Source organism: Nilaparvata lugens, chromosome 10 (genome assembly GCF_014356525.2).
Source record: "Nilaparvata lugens isolate BPH chromosome 10, ASM1435652v1, whole genome shotgun sequence".
Taxonomy (NCBI): Eukaryota; Metazoa; Arthropoda; class Insecta; order Hemiptera; family Delphacidae; genus Nilaparvata; species Nilaparvata lugens.
In genome coordinates, this window is record NC_052513.1 from 11,867,053 (window position 1) to 11,886,741 (window position 19,689).

General features: G+C 32.8%; 1 protein-coding gene across 1 annotated transcript in view; it reads left to right on the forward strand.

Annotated features, from left to right (window-relative positions):
* LOC111055474 (rotatin) overlaps positions 1 to 18,477 on the forward strand; it is a 44,926-nt gene extending 26,449 nt beyond the window's left edge. The window contains exons 16-31 of the mRNA XM_039436621.1: positions 424 to 670; positions 1,411 to 1,571; positions 2,028 to 2,062; positions 4,100 to 4,250; positions 5,120 to 5,367; positions 5,903 to 6,115; positions 6,736 to 6,923; positions 7,849 to 7,936; positions 8,690 to 8,801; positions 9,327 to 9,468; positions 10,145 to 10,294; positions 10,981 to 11,144; positions 11,844 to 12,050; positions 13,046 to 13,272; positions 15,479 to 15,683; positions 17,001 to 18,477. Of these exons, the coding sequence (XP_039292555.1) occupies positions 424 to 670; positions 1,411 to 1,571; positions 2,028 to 2,062; positions 4,100 to 4,250; positions 5,120 to 5,367; positions 5,903 to 6,115; positions 6,736 to 6,923; positions 7,849 to 7,936; positions 8,690 to 8,801; positions 9,327 to 9,468; positions 10,145 to 10,294; positions 10,981 to 11,144; positions 11,844 to 12,050; positions 13,046 to 13,272; positions 15,479 to 15,683; positions 17,001 to 17,692 (3,230 nt within the window). The 3' untranslated portion in view covers positions 17,693 to 18,477. The remainder of the gene's footprint in view (positions 1 to 423; positions 671 to 1,410; positions 1,572 to 2,027; positions 2,063 to 4,099; positions 4,251 to 5,119; positions 5,368 to 5,902; positions 6,116 to 6,735; positions 6,924 to 7,848; positions 7,937 to 8,689; positions 8,802 to 9,326; positions 9,469 to 10,144; positions 10,295 to 10,980; positions 11,145 to 11,843; positions 12,051 to 13,045; positions 13,273 to 15,478; positions 15,684 to 17,000) is intronic.
* The last annotated feature ends 1,212 nt before the right edge of the window (positions 18,478 to 19,689 follow it).

The following is a 19,689-nucleotide window of genomic DNA, read 5'->3' on the forward strand; positions in this document are numbered from 1 at the left end:
AGTTATTTTAGGTCATTTTTTGTAAATTGAATAACTATCTCAAAAATTGATATTTTTAGAGAATTTTTGTTTTATTCAATCAACAATACCATGAAGAATTTATTCTCAAAAGTTCATGGAGATATCTCTTACCGAATTTGAAATGACCTGTCCCAAAAATTTAAATTTTATACGCTCATATCTCAAAAAGTAATGATCAGAGAAATTTTTTTCCTGACAAAACTTTCTCATTTTGATAGCTTGATAGTATACAAATCGAAAAACTTTGAAAAATGTCAGCAGCAGAAAGTTTTTTTAGCCTTTGTACAGCCTTGAATTCAATGTTTTTAATTCTTTTAATCCTACATCTGACACCAATTGTTATGTTCCCAACCAAATCCAATGATTTCAAAATAATATATAATGATAATATATCTTCCTTAGGTGCGTTTTTGAACGATGCATCACTGCAAGCACTGCTGAGTGTTCTGTGGTTGGAATTGGAAGTTGATGATGTGATGGCTGTGAATAAACCACCTGAGCAGTGCAATCCAGAGCTGACGGTCACCAAGCAAGCACTGCGACAAGTGCAGGGCAGCTGCGTCACCCACAATTGCAAGCTGCTGCTTCATTCTATCCAAGATGCAATCACTCACAATGAGGTGTTGATCGTATTACCCAAGTTGAAAAAGTAAGAACACTATGCATATATTAACGTTTCGAGGTTGAGTGGTAAAGAGGTCTTAAAAATCCTAACTCTGCCTAATAAATATTTTTTCATATTATGTGAAATATATTTTATTTTATTGCGAATGATACCCTCATGAGCTTTTTGCTTGTGCTTGTGTAATGGAAAGTGCGAGGGTGATTTTATGAGATGATCAAACGTCCTTGCCTACCGGCGGAATTCGAACCCACGACCAGGTAGCGCTAGCAAACTGAAGAGTGCAACGCCTTAGACATCATGACTATCCTAGCCAGCATGATTTGTATATTATGTAACCTTAGTTATATCTTGAATAGTATTCAATATTGTTAAATATACGACCCATTTTAATGAACAATAGTTATTGAAATAATTATAATTGGTCCAATTTTGAGTTCAATTTTATCCCTGAATTTGAATTTCACGAAGAAATTGATAGCCTGCAATAATATTAATACACTTCAAGCTCATCGTACGTTTGAAAAAATGTTAACTCTCATGGCTCGAAAAAGTACAAAATTGCTTGAAGTTGTAAATTTTAATGAAATTAAATTATTGAAATCATTTTTTAACATCTAGCCGATTACGGAGATCTCATGAGGCGAAGAAACCTTTTATAATGGATGAAATAAAAACCTCTTTCAATGAATAATAGAATAAGAAGTAGAGTTTTAACTAGAATATTTTTACCACAGAAGGAACACTGCAGTTTCTTGACATTCCAGATTACTGGAAGTTTGTTTCATACATTCTGAGGAAAAAGAGAAAGTGGAACATAATCCTGCCTGGAGAAAAAGCTTCTACAAGTTTGTGACTGGTTTTCCAAATAATGAAGACGATGAAAAGCTGCTTTATTGTATTCTAGACTTCTTGAATTTTCTAGCGGGTGAGTAAAATTCTTTCTTGAAATTTTGAGTTATCATTTTACAGGTTCATTTCTTTTTAAATTTTTGACTGTAATAGTATTTTTAGATACATACTCGATAATTGCTCCACGATTGTGGATGAAATATATTCTTAACTGGTATATAAATTCAATATAAAAACAATATATAAAATAATCTGGAATGCTCTGAATAGAGGGTCCAAGTCTTTGGATCAACGATAACTTAGCTTATTTGTGAATTTGATTTGTTTTTCTCTAAAAAAACTATATAAGTTGATCCAATTTATTATAATCTATTTCATATATCTAGTCTACCCATTTATTATTTTCTATCCAATTTATGTGATCAACTATAATATTTTTCACCCAATTGTAGAAAACTTGAATGATTCTTATGCGATTATCACAATGATGTCCTCTGTACTGTTTATCATGAGTTATCCTTTTTATCATCAGGTACTTTGGAGCCTCAGCGAAGATGGATAACATCCGTGGGTACCGGTAACCTTGTGCTATTCCTCTCCCAAATTTAGATAGGGTTACACATGGCTCAAAATAGGTAAAATCTTGTAGTTCTTCACTTCACAAAATTTTCAGTCCTTAAATATTATGTTCACAAAGTAGATTTATAAGTATTATTTATTTATTCTAAAACTCACTTCTAATTTAAATTCAATTCTATTATTTGTATTGATGAACTTGTTCTTATGGTTTACGGTTGACTGTCAAGTCATTGTCAAACTATAATATCGGGGCATCGAGCTTCGCTCCTTATTTATTTATTGACTTTTGATAAACCAAACACAATTCTTTAAAATGATTGAAGAAGTAACTAACAGGCACAGCCCAAAACTGTTTCTTTCCCGGATTTTGATTTATACACTACTAGCCGTCAGGCTCGCTTCGCTCGCCATATCCGTCTAGCAAGGGGGCTCCGCCCCCTGGACCCCCGACTGGATCGACTCGCTTCGCTCGCCTGCATTTTTCATCTGAGCTTTTTTATCATATGTTAGGACGATCCAGTCGGGGGTCCAGACTAAACGTCTGGCTAAACGGATATGGCGAGCGAAGCGAGCCTGACGGCTAGTAATATAATATTCCCAGGAATAGCTCTGATTGAAGTAGCAGTGCCCAATCAATTTTTCCGCGATAAATGCATTTCAATCTTCAACTTGGTGCCAACCTAACAAAGTCAACTCAACTTAATGTCAACCTAACAAAATTATTAATTTAGTTACCAGAACAACTGTTTCGAAGAGGTACTCTCTCTAGATTATAGTTCTATATGAACATATGGTATGGACATTTCAATTATAATTAAGATATTGGAATAAGAAGAATATACATGCTAAAAGACGAACTTTAAACCCTTAAAAACCACCCTTAGAGTTAAAATATCGCCAAAAGATTTCTTAGTGCGTCTCTAAAGGGCCAACTGAACATACCTACCAAATTTGAACGTTTTTGGTCCGGTAGATTTTTAGTTCTGCGAGTGAGTGAGTGAGTGAGTGAGTCAGTCAGTCAATCAGTGAGTGAGTGCCATTTCGCTTTTATATATATATATATAAGAATAAGATATAAGATAAAAAATAGTCCAGAAAGTAGGTTATGTTCCATACACTTGAATTCAGGTTCAATTATTTGAAAACAAAAAAAAATTATAATTTAGATTATAATACAAATCAAATTGAATAACAAAATAACACTCAAACTTAAAATTGTCAAATAATGATCAACTTTGAAAATTATGATATAAGTTACTCTCGTTTAGGAGGATTATCATGTCATGTCAACAAATCAGATTATGTTGATCAAATCGATTAAATTATCTAGCTAGATAAAATTTCTCGCTGATTGATTGTGATTACACAGCTGTAAATAATTCTGTCTCTCTCCCACACAGGTACACGCATCTTCTGTTATCGAGATACGATGAAATTATCATCTGTGTTCCAAGGATGAATTATCCTTTTAATGTCGTTCAGCGAGTTTCCCTCGTGAACGAATGAGACCTTGTGCAATCGAATCTTTATATCATAAACCTACTATGTTCCAAATTTCGTGAAAATCGTGAGAGTCGTTTTCGAGATCCGTAAAACATAAATAACCAGATATATAAATACATAAATTGCTCGCTCAATGTAATAGGATTATCATCCTTTATTTCACTATTTAAAATAGTTTCACAATTGTTAATAGTTTATTCTTTCACAATCTGGCAACAAAATTTCCAAAATTTTATTTATTGAATTGAAACCTCATATTGACTGAGTTCCTAGTATTATAAATTTGCAATAGTAAAATGAGGTATAGGTTCCGTAAAAAATAATTTTTTTTGAAAAGACCAAACCCAATTCTGTAATTCCAAATCTAATTCATATTACAGAAATTATCCCTAGATGCTCTTAGATATTTTATTATTAAGGTTTTTATTTTTATCTTCTCTCATTGTGTTTATATGTTGTGTTCTATTTCTTTCGATTCTCTATAATTTTGTTTATTTTACATGTTATTTTTCGTACAACTAGTGGAAGGAGTTGTGCATGGGAATGTTTGATGTTGCTAGAGTTTGCATTGGATCGAATGTGAGTGAGACAGAGGCGGAAAGGTGGAGCCATTTGACAGGGCAGCTGCTTCGTTGTCTACATCACACTCATACTCAGCACTTCTACAATCTCGGTAAAAGTTACTCATAATTGAAGCTCATTCATAATTTCCTACTAATCGATCTCGGTAAAAGTCCACCTTATTCATAATTTGCCGATCACTGTAATTTCATCCTTATCTCTGCTATAATTCTTTGGAATTTTTCATTCCTCATGAATAAAACATGACATGTATCTTTTATTTTAAGGAACTAAAATTAACTCCAATATCGGAGTCTGTAAAGTAGTAAGTAATGTTTGGCAACTTCTAAATCCTAATCAACCTAATCCTAATAATCAACCTACTTCTGAATCCAAAGTATGAAACATGTTAGTGAACAGTAAAAAAATGATCTCAGAAGCACTTGAATAGCTAAATTGAAATTTTTTTACAAATATTACAGTAGATAAATAAATTAAGGTTTTATTATGTATCACTATTTTGACAGGCTTTAACATCAAATATTTCATTTAATGCATCCTGTTTAAATGAATTTCTACTTGTATATCCATTTTCTAAATTTTTTAAATATTCTATGTAGTAGAATTACCCAAATTTTGTATCGTATCAAGTGAGAAAGAATAGTATAAAATTAGTATATTATGAAATCATAATTTCCTTCCACTGACATGCATATAAAAATGAACTCTTCAATATGTCGAGTTTTCAATCTGCTTGATATTAATTGAATACACTTATAATGAATGGATTCTTCGTTTCTGCCTGAATATAAAAATCAATAATAAATCAAATAGAACAGTTTACGGTTACAAAAAGAAACCTCCAACTCTAACCGTGAGTTCTGAAGTAAATTTTCATCTAAACCAAGTAAATCGACAATGAATTGTTCATATCTATTCCATTGTTTAATATGCAATGTTCATAATTTTTCATCATTCCAGCTTTTCTAGCAAAAGCACTGGATACATTGTCGAAGCTTCTGTCTTTGAAACATGCTGTACCATGTGAACATCTGAAATGCGGAGTGCTTTGGGAACTTTTGGCCGCCTTCCATTGTGGAACCCCCGATTCCTGCATGGGGTTGGGGATAACCAGGCGCACAATCATGCTTTTGGTTAACATTCTACATCTGGACATGAAAAACAAGGTAGAATTTTATGAAAAGTTATGGATACAGAATTCAAACCAAGTTCGAATTATTTTTTGTGGATTTTTTCGAGTACAGTTGTAAAAGTGTAAACTAACAACACAATTTATAATAAATAACTATTTTGACAGGCTTTAACATCAAATATTTCATTTAATGCATCCTGTTTAAATGAATTTCTACTTGTATATCCATTTTCTAATTTTTTAAATATTCTATGTAGTAGAATTACCCAAATTTTGTATCGTATCAAGTGAGAAAGAATAGTATAAAATTAGTATATTATGAAATCATAATTTCCTTCCACTGACATGCATATAAAAATGAACTCTTCAATATGTCGAGTTTTCAATCTGCTTGATATTAATTGAATACACTTATAATGAATGGATTCTTCGTTTCTGCCTGAATATAAAAATCAATAATAAATCAAATAGAACAGTTTACGGTTACAAAAAGAAACCTCCAACTCTAACCGTGAGTTCTGAAGTAAATTTTCATCTAAACCAAGTAAATCGACAATGAATTGTTCATATCTATTCCATTGTTTAATATGCAATGTTCATAATTTTTCATCATTCCAGCTTTTCTAGCAAAAGCACTGGATACATTGTCGAAGCTTCTGTCTTTGAAACATGCTGTACCATGTGAACATCTGAAATGCGGAGTGCTTTGGGAACTTTTGGCCGCCTTCCATTGTGGAACCCCCGATTCCTGCATGGGGTTGGGGATAACCAGGCGCACAATCATGCTTTTGGTTAACATTCTACATCTGGACATGAAAAACAAGGTAGAATTTTATGAAAAGTTATGGATACAGAATTCAAACCAAGTTCGAATTATTTTTTGTGGATTTTTTCGAGTACAGTTGTAAAAGTGTAAACTAACAACACAATTTATAATAAATAACTATGCTTTGAAATGCAAACATTAATGCTTATTGTTTATTCTTTTTGTGGTTTTAATTTCACCTTTTTTAATTTCATATTCTACTCCTTTGTTGCAATGTGCTGCCTTAAACACGTTTGTCAGACCCTTAATTAACTTGCTATTAAGGCCCGGTTTCCAGGAGACTTGAAAATCTATTGGACCAATATAGATATCCGTATCCATACTGGGGACTCTCAGCGCAGGAATTGCCAGAGTCCCACACAAGGGTAGGTTGGTTTAGCGTGCTAAGCTCATATCTGTGCGTGAATGCATTCTGGACAAATAACTCTATAGGGTGCTAGGACACTTATTCAACCCAATGGACATTAAATCTACGGGTTTTATGGTCCTTTAGATTTATTTGGTGTCCTTGAAACCGGGCCAAAAATTATCAACTTTTACATTATATTCCAAAGTAATAATGACATTGTTTAGTCTTGTACTACTGAAAAATATTCTTTTTTTTTGTTTATTTGACAGAAAAACGGGAAGTGGGAAGAAGACTGGGTAAAAGAAGAATATTTCTTTTCTCTAGTTCCATTATTTCAGAGCAAAGATGTTGTCATAAGAGCATCAGCTTTCCAGCTATTCATCGGACTATGCCAAGAAAGGCATGTGTTTTTAATAGTGATGGAGACACTACCAGATTTGTGGCTTATTGCTCTCAGGTATCTGTTTAACGTCATGTCAATATTATTTATGAAGCAAGAAAATGAAACATTTAGATGTAGATCATCTTGCAACAATGTATTTCACTCTAGTTCAAGTTTCTATTTGAGAATAGGGCATCAGTAGGACTCCAGTAGGATTTGTACCATGGACAGATCCAATGTTCAGAAATAATCAGAAAAATCAAGTCTTGATCAAAAATATACGGTAGTAGGTCTGCCATCTATTTAAATTCAATTTTTTAGTGCAGTAGTGCATGTAACATTCATTCATCAGTATCGAATGATGTGATATAACCGTTTAAATCAATATAGATTGTTCATCACTAAAGAGGTGGCTGAAAGATGCAGTCTTTTTTCAATTTCAGAAAATTGATCAATTGTTAAACCATGTTTGGATATTCGCGGTTTCGAATATCCAGTATTTGGATTATCGGAGTCCTACTGTGTTTGAATAATTATTACCTATTAATAAAATTCAATCTATCTTATTCAGTCTTTTTTAGAATATTATTTTTTATTGGATTGACAGTCTTGAGCTTTATTATAGGCTATCTAGTAATATATTAATAAGAAGATAAGAAATAGAAAGGGTGTAATCCGCTTTCGTTTGAATAATAGTTAAAATCATTTATCTTCCAGAGCTTTCCCCAATTTTATTCGTATTCAGTAATATGACAAGAAGGAGATACGATTACTTACCTAATAATATTTTTCAATTTCATTTGATTAATGTAAGAAAATACTAATATGTGTGAAAATATTATTTCTAATATCTCTATGTAAGAAAATACTAATACTAATATATGTATGTATGGATATGTGACGGTTGACCATACATTTTGTTAAATGTCTTATGTCAATAAAGAAATTTCTATTTCTATTTCTCCCCAGTAATATTTTGCTATTAATTTATATTTTCCAGAGCTTTCCTCGACCACAATGAATCTAGCCTGGTTAGAGAACAAGCTATTCTTTTGTGTGCTTGTTTAGCAAGTTATGATAAGAAAGAGGTGAGTTTCTGCTGTTGTTATTGTTTTTTTATTATGGTTTTTACAAGTAAAAAGTGTTGATTATTCGATTTAAATGTAGGTAGGCTACTCAATGTATTGTAACTATTTATTTTAACATAAAAATGTTGTTATTGGACTTGAGATAGTTGACCGAGCGAAGTGAGGTCTAAGATTCAAGTCGACGGTTTAGATGTTTATATGTTGTGCATTTACAGCGAAACGCGGTAATAGATTTTCATGAAATTTGACAGATATGTTCCTTTTTAAATTGCGCGTCGATGTATATACAAGGTTTTTGTAAATTTTGCATTTCAAGGATAATATAAAAGGAAAAAGGAGCCTCCTTCATACGCCAATATTAGAGTAGAAAATCAGACTATAGAATTATTCATCATAAATCAGCTGACAAGTGATTACACAAAAATGTGTGGAGAAGCCAGTCTATCACAGTATTTGTATAAGGTCTATAGTTTCAATCAGGTACTTGTGGATGATAATACTGCGTGAGGTCTACTGTTCACAGAACTACTAGTCTAGAAAGTTCGTTTGTGTCTGGGAATATTGTATTTTAGTGTTTGATCATAGTGGAAAAATTGTTCAATACTGAATTATCTATTGCTGCATCTATTGTATTGGAATTTGTTGACATGTTATATAGGAAGAGCATATTATAATTGCTTGTGGTTTAAGACATTCGAAACAATAAGGTATGTTAATGATTTTTTAGCACTAATAGGACGTTATTTGTTCCAGTACTACGTTACAAGTATTGGAGAGCATGATTTCTATCACAATTTGAAAATAATCATCAATAACTTGATCATGGAGCAAGTTTTTTGGAACAAATACACTTTCCTTATGTCAGGTGAGTGTTTAGTATTTTTTATTTGATAGTTTTAATACTGTCTTATTGGCAGTTAATTTTCGTTTCAATGTTTTGACTCTGCGTTAGTAATTGCAAGAAAAATTCTAGAGTTTCTATTATATTTTAAAGATCTCTCCATTTTCATATGTTAGGTAACTTGTTGTATGACATAGCATGCTGAAAATTTACATAATCACAAATCAAACATAAACTTGTTAGGATGACTACTCCCCTTCTTTATAAAAATACTACAGTTTCTAGATTTTGAACGTTTTACAATCAAGTAGCAATGATTCCAGGTAACTTCTCGATAATATACAGTTGCGGAATATAAAGAACAGTATTGATCAACTCAAAAGTTCTAATGTTAAATACCAATGAAACGTTTGATTGGGGAAAGTATCTATACGAAATTGAATTTTCATGTTAATATTTTTATTCTTGTGTTGAAAGCATCAGTCTACCATAACTTCCAGTGAAAACAGTCAACCAATAATTGTTGATTCGTTCTTTGTATTATTTCAGATGACATTGAATTGGAAAATGTCCCCACTACTCCTGGACTTATCAAAGCTGCATGTCAGCTCATATTGAATCTTCTTGTTCAATTTAGTGTCAATGTTGGTAATGATTTAAGAGACTCGGGAGTAGCACAAATGTTGATGAGGTAATTTGCACTTTTTTACATCAATAATTTCTGTGATGTGGTTGATGCATGATTGTAAGTGATGGTGTTTGTAAATCTCAAGGAAAATTGATTTAATTGTTCAAAATTTCGTTATTACGGCGCTCTACTTTCGAGAAGCTGACAATGCGATATTTTTAGTATGTTACTGTAGCCTACCATACTCATTTGAAACATTGAGTAAATTCAGTTTTAATGATTTTTTCAACTAGTCAAAGACGAGAAACTCAAAATCAGAATACCGTTAGTTATCTAACCTACAGTTTAAAAATCTCTCCATTTTCATATGTTAGGTAACTTGTTGTATGACATAGCATGCTGAAAATTTACATAATCACAAATCAAACATAAACTTGTTAGGATGACTACTCCCCTTCTTTATAAAAATACTACAGTTTCTAGATTTTGAACGTTTTACAATCAAGTAGCAATGATTCCAGGTAACTTCTCGATAATATACAGCTGCGGAATATAAAGAACAGTATTGATCAACTCAAAAGTTCTAATGTTAAATACCAATGAAACGTTTGATTGGGGAAAGTATCTATACGAAATTGAATTTTCATGTTAATATTTTTATTCTTGTGTTGAAAGCATCAGTCTACCATAACTTCTAGTGAAAACAGTCAACCAATAATTGTTGATTCGTTCTTTGTATTATTTCAGATGACATTGAATTGGAAAATGTCCCCACTACTCCTGGACTTATCAAAGCTGCATGTCAGCTCATATTGAATCTTCTTGTTCAATTTAGTGTCAATGTTGGTAATGATTTAAGAGGCTCGGGAGTAGCACAAATGTTGATGAGGTAATTTGCACTTTTTTACATCAATAATTTCTGTGATGTGGTTGATGCATGATTGTAAGTGATGGTGTTTGTAAATCTCAAGGAAAATTGATTTAATTGTTCAAAATTTCGTTATTACGGCGCTCTACTTTCGAGAAGCTGACAATGCGATATTTTTAGTATGTTACTGTAGCCTACCATACTCATTTGAAACATTGAGTAAATTCAGTTTTAATGATTTTTTCAACTAGTCAAAGACGAGAAACTCAAAATCAGAATACCGTTAGTTATCTAACCTACAGTTTAAAAATTCAAAATACATAAAATCTTTTGAACCATTTTGAATCAAATGAATTTACACATCATAATGGTAGTTTTTATAATGGTTTGTTATTGTGTACTACATTTGACTCTAATCAATGATTTTCTAGCATTACAGTATCTGTTTTTCAGTTATTGCGATGAAACTAAATTCCAAGTTATTCATTCACCAACTCGTGTAAACTTTTAAAAATGATTCTACAATAATTTCCAATATTGTATTCTATTCTCTCTGTTTTTGTTGTACCATTAATTAATTTTTTGTCATCAGAATAATAATATCATTCCATTTTCAATTCATTATTATCGCACACATACAAACATTACATTAATATCAGAATCAAAGTGTGAACAATGTCATCTAACAATTGAATTTTATTTTGAAGGTGCTTGACTAGAAGAAGCAACTCCGAGTCTACTGTAAGAGAAGAAGTTGGAGACATGTTCAGCTCCATCTGCAGTGTTTTGTGCCTTTGTTTAAATAAGAGCATCAGTATTCCAACCGATTTGTTACCTAGCTTGTGTCGCCTTTTCAATGACGATTTATACGGTAAGAAGCAATCAAGTTTCCGTTTTTACTTGAATTTCATAATCACCGTCCAATCATAATAGTTTTTTATTAAAGTTAACTGAATGAGACCTCAGTTTAGCTTTTAATTTGTCTTTATTAGTGTTATAGTTTAGATTCAATTTGTTTTGATAGTTATAATATTATTATAACGGATGTTAGTGATGAGTTATGATATCACTTCATCAGTTGAAGCGCTTTAAATCGAATTATAAGCAATATCAAATTTTTAAAGTGATTTCAAAGTAATTAAATTTGCTATTTAATATTTTCAATATCAAAATGTTATGTATTAGAACTTCAAGTTCAAACCATAAGCAAGTAGCTGATTTTCTTGTGCTTTTTAAAAAAATATTCTTTTGAACCTGAAACCTTCATCCCCATTTCACTATCCAATATTTAATTTTATGAGAAAGCTTTCATTTTCATGTACGGTACATTATCCATCGTGAGTGCAATCGTTTGATAACTTTTGTATTGTGCATTATTTAGTTTAGTCCGTGAAAAATTGAATTTTTATGAAACCTGATCAAATAAATAATTCATTTCTGCAATTCCTGACTTATGATCAGACTGACTTATGACTTACATCAAAGTAATTCTATTAAGGGAGTGTATCAACTGTAACTGTCGTGAAATTTCAATTTCTCCATACTAACTTCAATTTTTATTATTTTTTAGATATTCAGCACGATAAAATAAAAGAGAATCTTTGGGGTAAGCTTCTACGTGTGATGTCGTTGATACTTCATCTATCAGAAAGCACGTTCAGTTTTCCCAGCAATGTCGTATCAACTCTGTGCTCTGGTATCAACAAAACAACAAACATAACACTACAAATGCACTCACTATTGTCGCTTCCTGGTTTAACATTCAACTTCAATCAAGGTAGAGTATTATTGTTATTATTCTCACGCTAAATAAAATAGTGATTAAGTGTAATATTTTTTTGTTACATAATGATCTAACTCAGTATGCAATGATTGCTATTGAAGTCACTATTTACTGCGCTGTTTAACACTGCATTCACTTCTTTAGTTTTTACATTAAAGGTTCTTGAATATGCATTTTAAATGAAGTTTAGAAAAGAGTTAATATTAATATTGACATGTAGTTACTGTAAGTAAATTAAAGTCTTATGGAGAAATGATAAATCATAATTTAGAGTAATAATGTTGATTAAAATCGTTGGCTGATACTGTTTTCCGGCCAACAGAATCGTGTAAACGTATTTTGAACTTCAAACTGAAAAAAAACATTTGTCTGCATTATTCTCACGCAAAATAAAATAGTGATTAAGTTCAAAGGGGTAATATTATTTTGTTATATACTGATCTAACTCAGTATGCAATGATTTCTATCGAGGTCAGTATTTACCTGCGCTGCTTAACGCTACATTCACTTCTTTAGTTTTTACATTAAAGGTTGTTGAATATGAATTTTAAATGAAGTTTATATATAGTTTAGAAAAGAGTTAATATTGACATGTAGGTACTATAAGTAAATTATAGTCTTATGGAGACATGATTAAGCATAATTTAGAGTAAAAATGTTGATTAAAATCGTCGGTTGAGACTGTTTTCCGCCAACAGAATTTTATAAACTTCAAACTGAAAAAAAATATTTGTCTATGAAATATTTTATGTCATAGATTTTGTTCATCAATGTTCCCTTCAAGTACACGTTTTCTCATTCAGGGGGTTTCCTGAAAAGCTGTGTGAAATTAAGTCAGCACTGACGAACTGTAATTATCTTAATGTTTCAAATTGTAATAGTAACTTTCGATGAATAGTTTTTGGATTTCGAGAGCATTTTTGAATTTATAGACCAGTGCCAACAGTGAATTTTATCGAATAGTTATAATTTCCTTGTGTTAATTACAGATGATTGTAAACAAATCTGCCATGCACTGATTTCTGTTTGGGAAAAATTGATTCCGACAAAACGCAAAGAAGCATTGGTGTATGCGCTGACCACACTTGTGGGCCACTCTCGGGAGGCCTCGCTAATCGCTCTGCAGGAAGATCTACTAGCCAAATTGATCTACCGCTTCAGAAGCATTCTTGTCACACTCACTGTTGAAACTGGCGACACTTCGCGCTTAAAAAAGGTACTCGACGAGTTTTTATCGTTCTATCAACCAATCTTGAATTTACAACATTCTGGGGACCATTCCATATAGAAGGTTAATAATAGAGGTTTAGAAGTTTATAATAGAGATTTATCATAGAGATTCAGAAGTTTAAAATAGAGATTTAGAATTTTTGAAATATTCTAGAAAGGCTCTCATACACTAGACCTGGATAGTATTGCGAAGACCATATCAATGTGAATGAATGAATGTGATAGATTCTTGTGGCTTGTGTGTGGGAGCCTTTTTTTATATAGGTGCGTACAGACTTATGATAGATAGATAGATATGAATTCCGTCTGGTTGGCTAGAATGCAACACGGAAACGCGCATTACCCTTTTCATCGGCAGATGCTATGCTTATTATAACTGTATATATTTCTGATCATGTACAAATACAGATATAATAAGCTGAAGAAAGTGGAATGCGCGTGTTTGTGGTGCATAAGTCTGCAAGCACCTTATTACATGACTTTCTAATCTTTATGAAACTGACCTCAGTTCACATAAAAATCCAATCAATTCAGGTAAATTAGTTGGATTATTGATGAATGTAAACTCATAGGAAGAATAGAACAGTCAGTTAATGATGAAATATAACCTTTTAATGCTTCTATTGAAGTGTTTCTGTAAATATGTTAATATCACTAAAGAAAACTTAATTTTATTCGATTAGGAAGAAGTTAACAGCTAGTAATCCGTTAGCTCCAGTCAACGAAGACTTCAATAAACTACCAATAAGTATGAAGTACCATAGTTGAAGTTGAATCAAATCCATCTCATTCCTTCCAAATAAATTGTTAATAGGCGGAAACAAAAATCTTCTTATGTTCTAGCATAATCCAATTCCTCATAATTTCCAATTAAATGCTATTCAAACACAATAAAAGTCATTTTTTCAACTCTAAATTGTGATTTGTTTTAAAAATAATAAAAAAATACTGGATGACTTTTATTGTGTAAAATAACTCTTGATGTGTATTTTCATTGTGTTTCATTAACTCTAGTAGCTCTATTAAGAAAAGTGTTTCCAATCCTAGTGTATATCGCATTTCATCTTCTCTTCGTTACATTTATTTTTGTCATAGAGATCCAACGCTAGCCTTCTCATAATTTCCAATACTATTGAAACATAATAAAATGCCAAATAGTAGATACCCTAGGAAGTGCTACGATATTATGGTATCAGAATTAGCGCAGGGAGGAATTGATAATTCAAAGCTCAGATTCAATTGGGTACATTCACTAAAAAGCCAGTTTTTCAATGCCTCAGCTGAAAATTTGTGGACGAATTATAGTATTGATGTGAATGCTTTGAAACAACGCTATGAGGAGCTTATAGAAGCATATTGTGGTAATCAGTACAACTTAGATGTAGGTAAAGCCATCGATTCCCAATCCTCTCCCAGATACACGCAGTTGAATCCAAATTTCATTTTAGGTGAGCAGTTCAGATTTAGATTGGCCTTTTCGAAGATTCGTTGTTTATCCCAACTAAGATTGGCTAACGACCTGAGTATTTACCTGTATGTTGAAGGGAAGGGTATTTGGATAAATTGCAAAGAGCACTGTCCAATCTGCAACTTTCGAACTGATGAGACCGTAGAACATTTTTTATTAGTATGTCCCATGTATTGCCACATCAGGAGGCAATTCACTGCGAAATTCACTCAGAATATTGTAAATGACGCAGATAAAGTAATGGTACTGCTATCCAACTTGAGTGTAGAAAAAATAAATTCCGTGTACAATTTTACAGTAGAGGCGCTCAAAATAAGATCAGAGATACTAAGCATAACAGGTTGAGCCGGCAGTGGGCCTTTTTAACAATCGCAGCAATTTAATCATGACGTTTCACTCAATTGAATGAATTGTGTTATCCTGTTTGTAATTATAATCAATGTTTCCATATTGTTTGTGTATTTTGTCTGTTTGTATCATGATGATTGTGACTTTGTATGGGGCGTGGCCCCGATTGCAAATAAAGATATTAAAAATTTTAAAATTTTAAAAAATAATAAAAGTTATCAAGTACCGTTTGTCAACTCCAAGTTGTGATTTATTAAAATAATAAAGGTCTATTGTGTTTCATTAACTTTAGTATCCCTATAAAGAAATGTGAGAATATCCAATGCTAGTTTATATCGCACTTTATCTTCTCTTTCTTATAATTTTTTCTTGTCAGGGAAATGCAACGCTAGCCGACTTGTGCTTATACCTGGGACTGTCGTGCAACTTGATGTCTGGGAGCCCTGAGGTGAAGGTGGCTGCCTCGGATGTAGGCTTTGCTGATACCCTTCACAAGCTGTGGGTCTGGTGCTTGGCTGATAGCTCAACGCATGTCATGTCCCTCAAGACTCTCATCACTTTCACCGCTGATAATCCCACTGGTAACATTAACCATTCCTTCTTCCACTTATATAGATTATAATATATATTGAAATACTAAGTAATCCAAGAATCTCTAGCACCCTTATATTATTTTATTCTAGACACGACTTTGTATTTATCGATTATTGTGTCAGAGGCTATTCATTATTGATTGATGTTTCCATATATTTTGTTGTTTTATTCTCATTCACTTGTTGTTGTCACACATATTAATGTAATTGCTTTTTGTGAGTATTGGAAATAAAAATTTGATTGATTGGTTAACAAGTTGCGGGTATTTATCCCATTTCCATGTGTTAATTTTGTCACTATTATTAGGATGTTACGGTGTTAGTGATTTTTTGTATTTAAACTTTCAAGTAGCTATATCAAAATACTTCATAGTGGAATACTAAATTTTATATTAGATCAGTTTTGAAATCAACATTTTTTAAAAATCATAAATTAACATATTTGATGAGTAAAGTAGTACAGAATCTGTTTTTTCACCTTTTTGTGACTTCAAGAGCTTCCCTACCTTCAAGTTTTTTTCAGTTTTTAATAAATAATAATATTTGTATGGCTTTTATTCCTGACGGAATTAATGAATACATTATTTAGAAATCGTAATATCAATTATTATAATTAAATAAAGTTTTCGTTGCTAGGAAAATTATTGCTTTAGATCTTGAGCTTCTTTTTACTTGAAGACTTTCAAGAGGAAACGATTCTGATCAATAATTAAAATAATGAACACATTTTGTTTATGACCTCAATCTTCAGTACAAATGTTTTTATTTTATCAGTTAAGTATAAATCATTATTTAACTTATATCATGCATCTTGCGAGTTAATGTTTGTTGGGTGGATTTCGATTTTCAACTCAATCCATCTCTATAATAGTAGAGTAGAGTAGTTATGTTTCACTTTTAAATATTGAATGTATTGCATACATCTGTATGTGTCTATCATATCTATGTATGAACATATTATATAATATATAGCATATAATATGTTATATTCAGTTGAATTTTTGAACACAGACAAGCTGTGCTATGCTGTACTTGAGTTGTATCTGTGGTATGAGTCTATTGAATCCTTCCTGTTTGTATTATATAAACATGTTCGTCTACTGTAAATTACTTGTGAGAAGATAAAATTCCTGCTCTAATACTATTTTAGGATACGATTCAATTCAGTTAATATCCATATAATTACTGATGCTCTTTGATTTTGTTCATTATTTACAGATGTATGTGTTGGACTGTCTCAATTTCCAACATTATTCTCTACTGTAACCAATCAAATGTTGAAAGATCAATATGTTTTTTTTCCAGGTGCTAGGTCATTGGTACTAACCAGTACTGTATCGGGAGTCGGACAGAGGAAAACTCCGAGCGCATTCTCACTGGTGCATGCACTAATTTCCATGATTGTCAAGGATCACTGTTCATCAGAAGTACTGAGCAAAGCGTTTCTGCTATTGACACACGCATGCCAGGCTTCAGAAGCTAGGGCGATTGTAGCCAAGAGTAATCTTTTAACGAAATTCATAAACTTGGGTCTCCAGAAGCGTTCACCGTCGGAAGATGTGGACGGAGTTTGGTTAAAGTTTTTAAATGTGTTTACATTCTACGCCGATGGACAGGTGGCTGTATCTAAGATCCGAGATGTTCTAGAAAGGTTGATTGAGTATTCGTCGCATACGAAACCCACAATACGTATCACAGCTTTGTATATTCTCAGGAACATTGCCTTCCATTCATCTAACAGGCCTCGACTGTTGACCACTGATGAGTTTCTGAGTCTTTTGTGTGATAAACTTGTGGCGAATAGTGCAGCTGAAGAGAAACGTGCGGTGGCTTTGATTGTTTGGGCTCTGGCAGCTAATAATCAGAAAGCGAAACTTTGTTTGAGAGGCGCCGGACTGGATTCTCGGCTACAACTGGCAGCGGCTACCATACAATCCAACTCGCCAGTCGTTCAACTGTTGGATAATACGCTTTCAATACTGAATCAAAGTAGGTAGCAAACAAACTACTGGCGGCTTGGATTCATCAGATGTGTTGAATTGCAGTGAAATTATTGGACTGGGTCTGAAAGTGTACTGAACACGAACTTGTCGTGAATTGTACTTAGACTGCACTTGCATGGAAACAAGCATTTTCGTATCCCGTCTAGTACAGTCTGGAACAGGTTAACTATTGGAAAAAAATATAATTCGTTCTTGTACGTTCTTTCCAGTCTAGTCCAGTAATGCCACTTTCAATGTAGTAGCATCATAAAACTTCCTGGACCAAAGTTATGTATAAAAAAGCGTTTGAAAATTTGTATTGAGTCTTGAGTGTTAATCTATTCCATAGATAAGAGTCCAGAAGCCCCAGTCAAGCAATCAATCATTATATTAGCTCTTTTTTGATGATTCTAGTTTCGAAAACTTCCAGGCTTGGGTATTTGTGAGAAAGCTTACTAAGAAATTCAAATTTATTGAGTGCATTACTTGAACATGCAGAACCATGTGTTTGTGATTTTTAATATTTATTATCCTGTTATCTACTGTATTATTTATTGATGTACGCCTATTTTACTTTATCTATTAATTATGATGATGAGTTTTGTAAATATTTTATCCTAGATGAATTATTTATGACTTTGTTGATGTTCCTTTTGCATGAATTTAACTCATTTATAATATTTTCATATTCCATAGTTTACTCCCTACTCTTGATTAAATGCTTATCAATGTTAAGAATAAGTTGACATTAATCTCCTATTTGACAAAGTTATATGGATTAAAACTCAACTTTTAATGTATTCGGAATCTTATTTCTGTTCATTTTCCAGAAACAACATGTATTCAAGATCTTGGACTTGACTTTTCGCTGTTAGTTGAGATTTCATTCTATTTAGTTGATTTTAGCACTCCCAGTTCCAGAAATACCACATGCATCCAAAATGCAACTGAAATATTATAATATACTATATCGCGAAAATTGTCTGCATTTGTACATTGTGTGAGATTGTTGCCTCTGCTCGTGAATAGGGGACGCAATAATAGTGAAAGGTTGAACAAAATCTCAACTGAGCGTTACTTATGTAGACTAGAGTCTATCTAAAGTCGTAAAGTGTGTAACAATACAAGAGAGAGCACGTTGCAAGTGCTGAGAGGATCACGCCTGCCAAATTAAAACGACTGCTATTTTCTGCTCTCTCTACCCTCTGTGTCACTCTTCATCACTCACTCTCTCTCTCGCACTGTTCCTCCCTCTATTTATCTCGCCCATCCTTTTCTGGCCTCATCCTACCGATGTGCTCACACTTTCTTCCACCAGCCAACCAAAAGCAAGGCAATTCATTTTCTTCTCGTTCATTGTAGCCGACTGGGTCAGCTCATTAACTTTGTAGAAGGCTGCTCAATATTTTAGCATGTACTCGGCTCTATCTCAACTTGTCGAAATTTACCTGACAAAAATTTTGAGCGCAGCCTTTTCATGTGGTGGATCAGTATATCAACACCAGTTTTTTTTGTGGGACATTCTATTAAATATATTTTTCCTACAGTTACGTTGAAAAGTGGCCATTGCTGCACTGATTACAGAACGCAAAGAATCACTTTTCCGCTCTAGTGCGGGAAAAATTTTTCTGCACTCCAGATTTGCAACATGGCAACGCAAAATACTTAGTAGGTTATATGGAGCAACAGTGCAGCAAAATCAAAATGAAGTTGGTAACAGTGACTGCTGTGGCTGCTATAGTGAGCAGAGGTGCAACCAAGCACAACGCGCTAATTATTACATTATATATTATAACCAAGGACAACGAGGACTTTAGGATTTTAGGATTAAGGTTTTTATCAATAATAAAATTACACAGAAAAACATTTGATGCATTTCAGGCAATTTTACCCATAATTACCCACTTTTCATATTCAATGGTAACTGTAGGAAAAACTTAATGTGAAATACGTGCGCAAAGCTCCTCTGCTGCACTCAAGAAACCATTCCGCCCTCGCCTACGGCTCGGGCG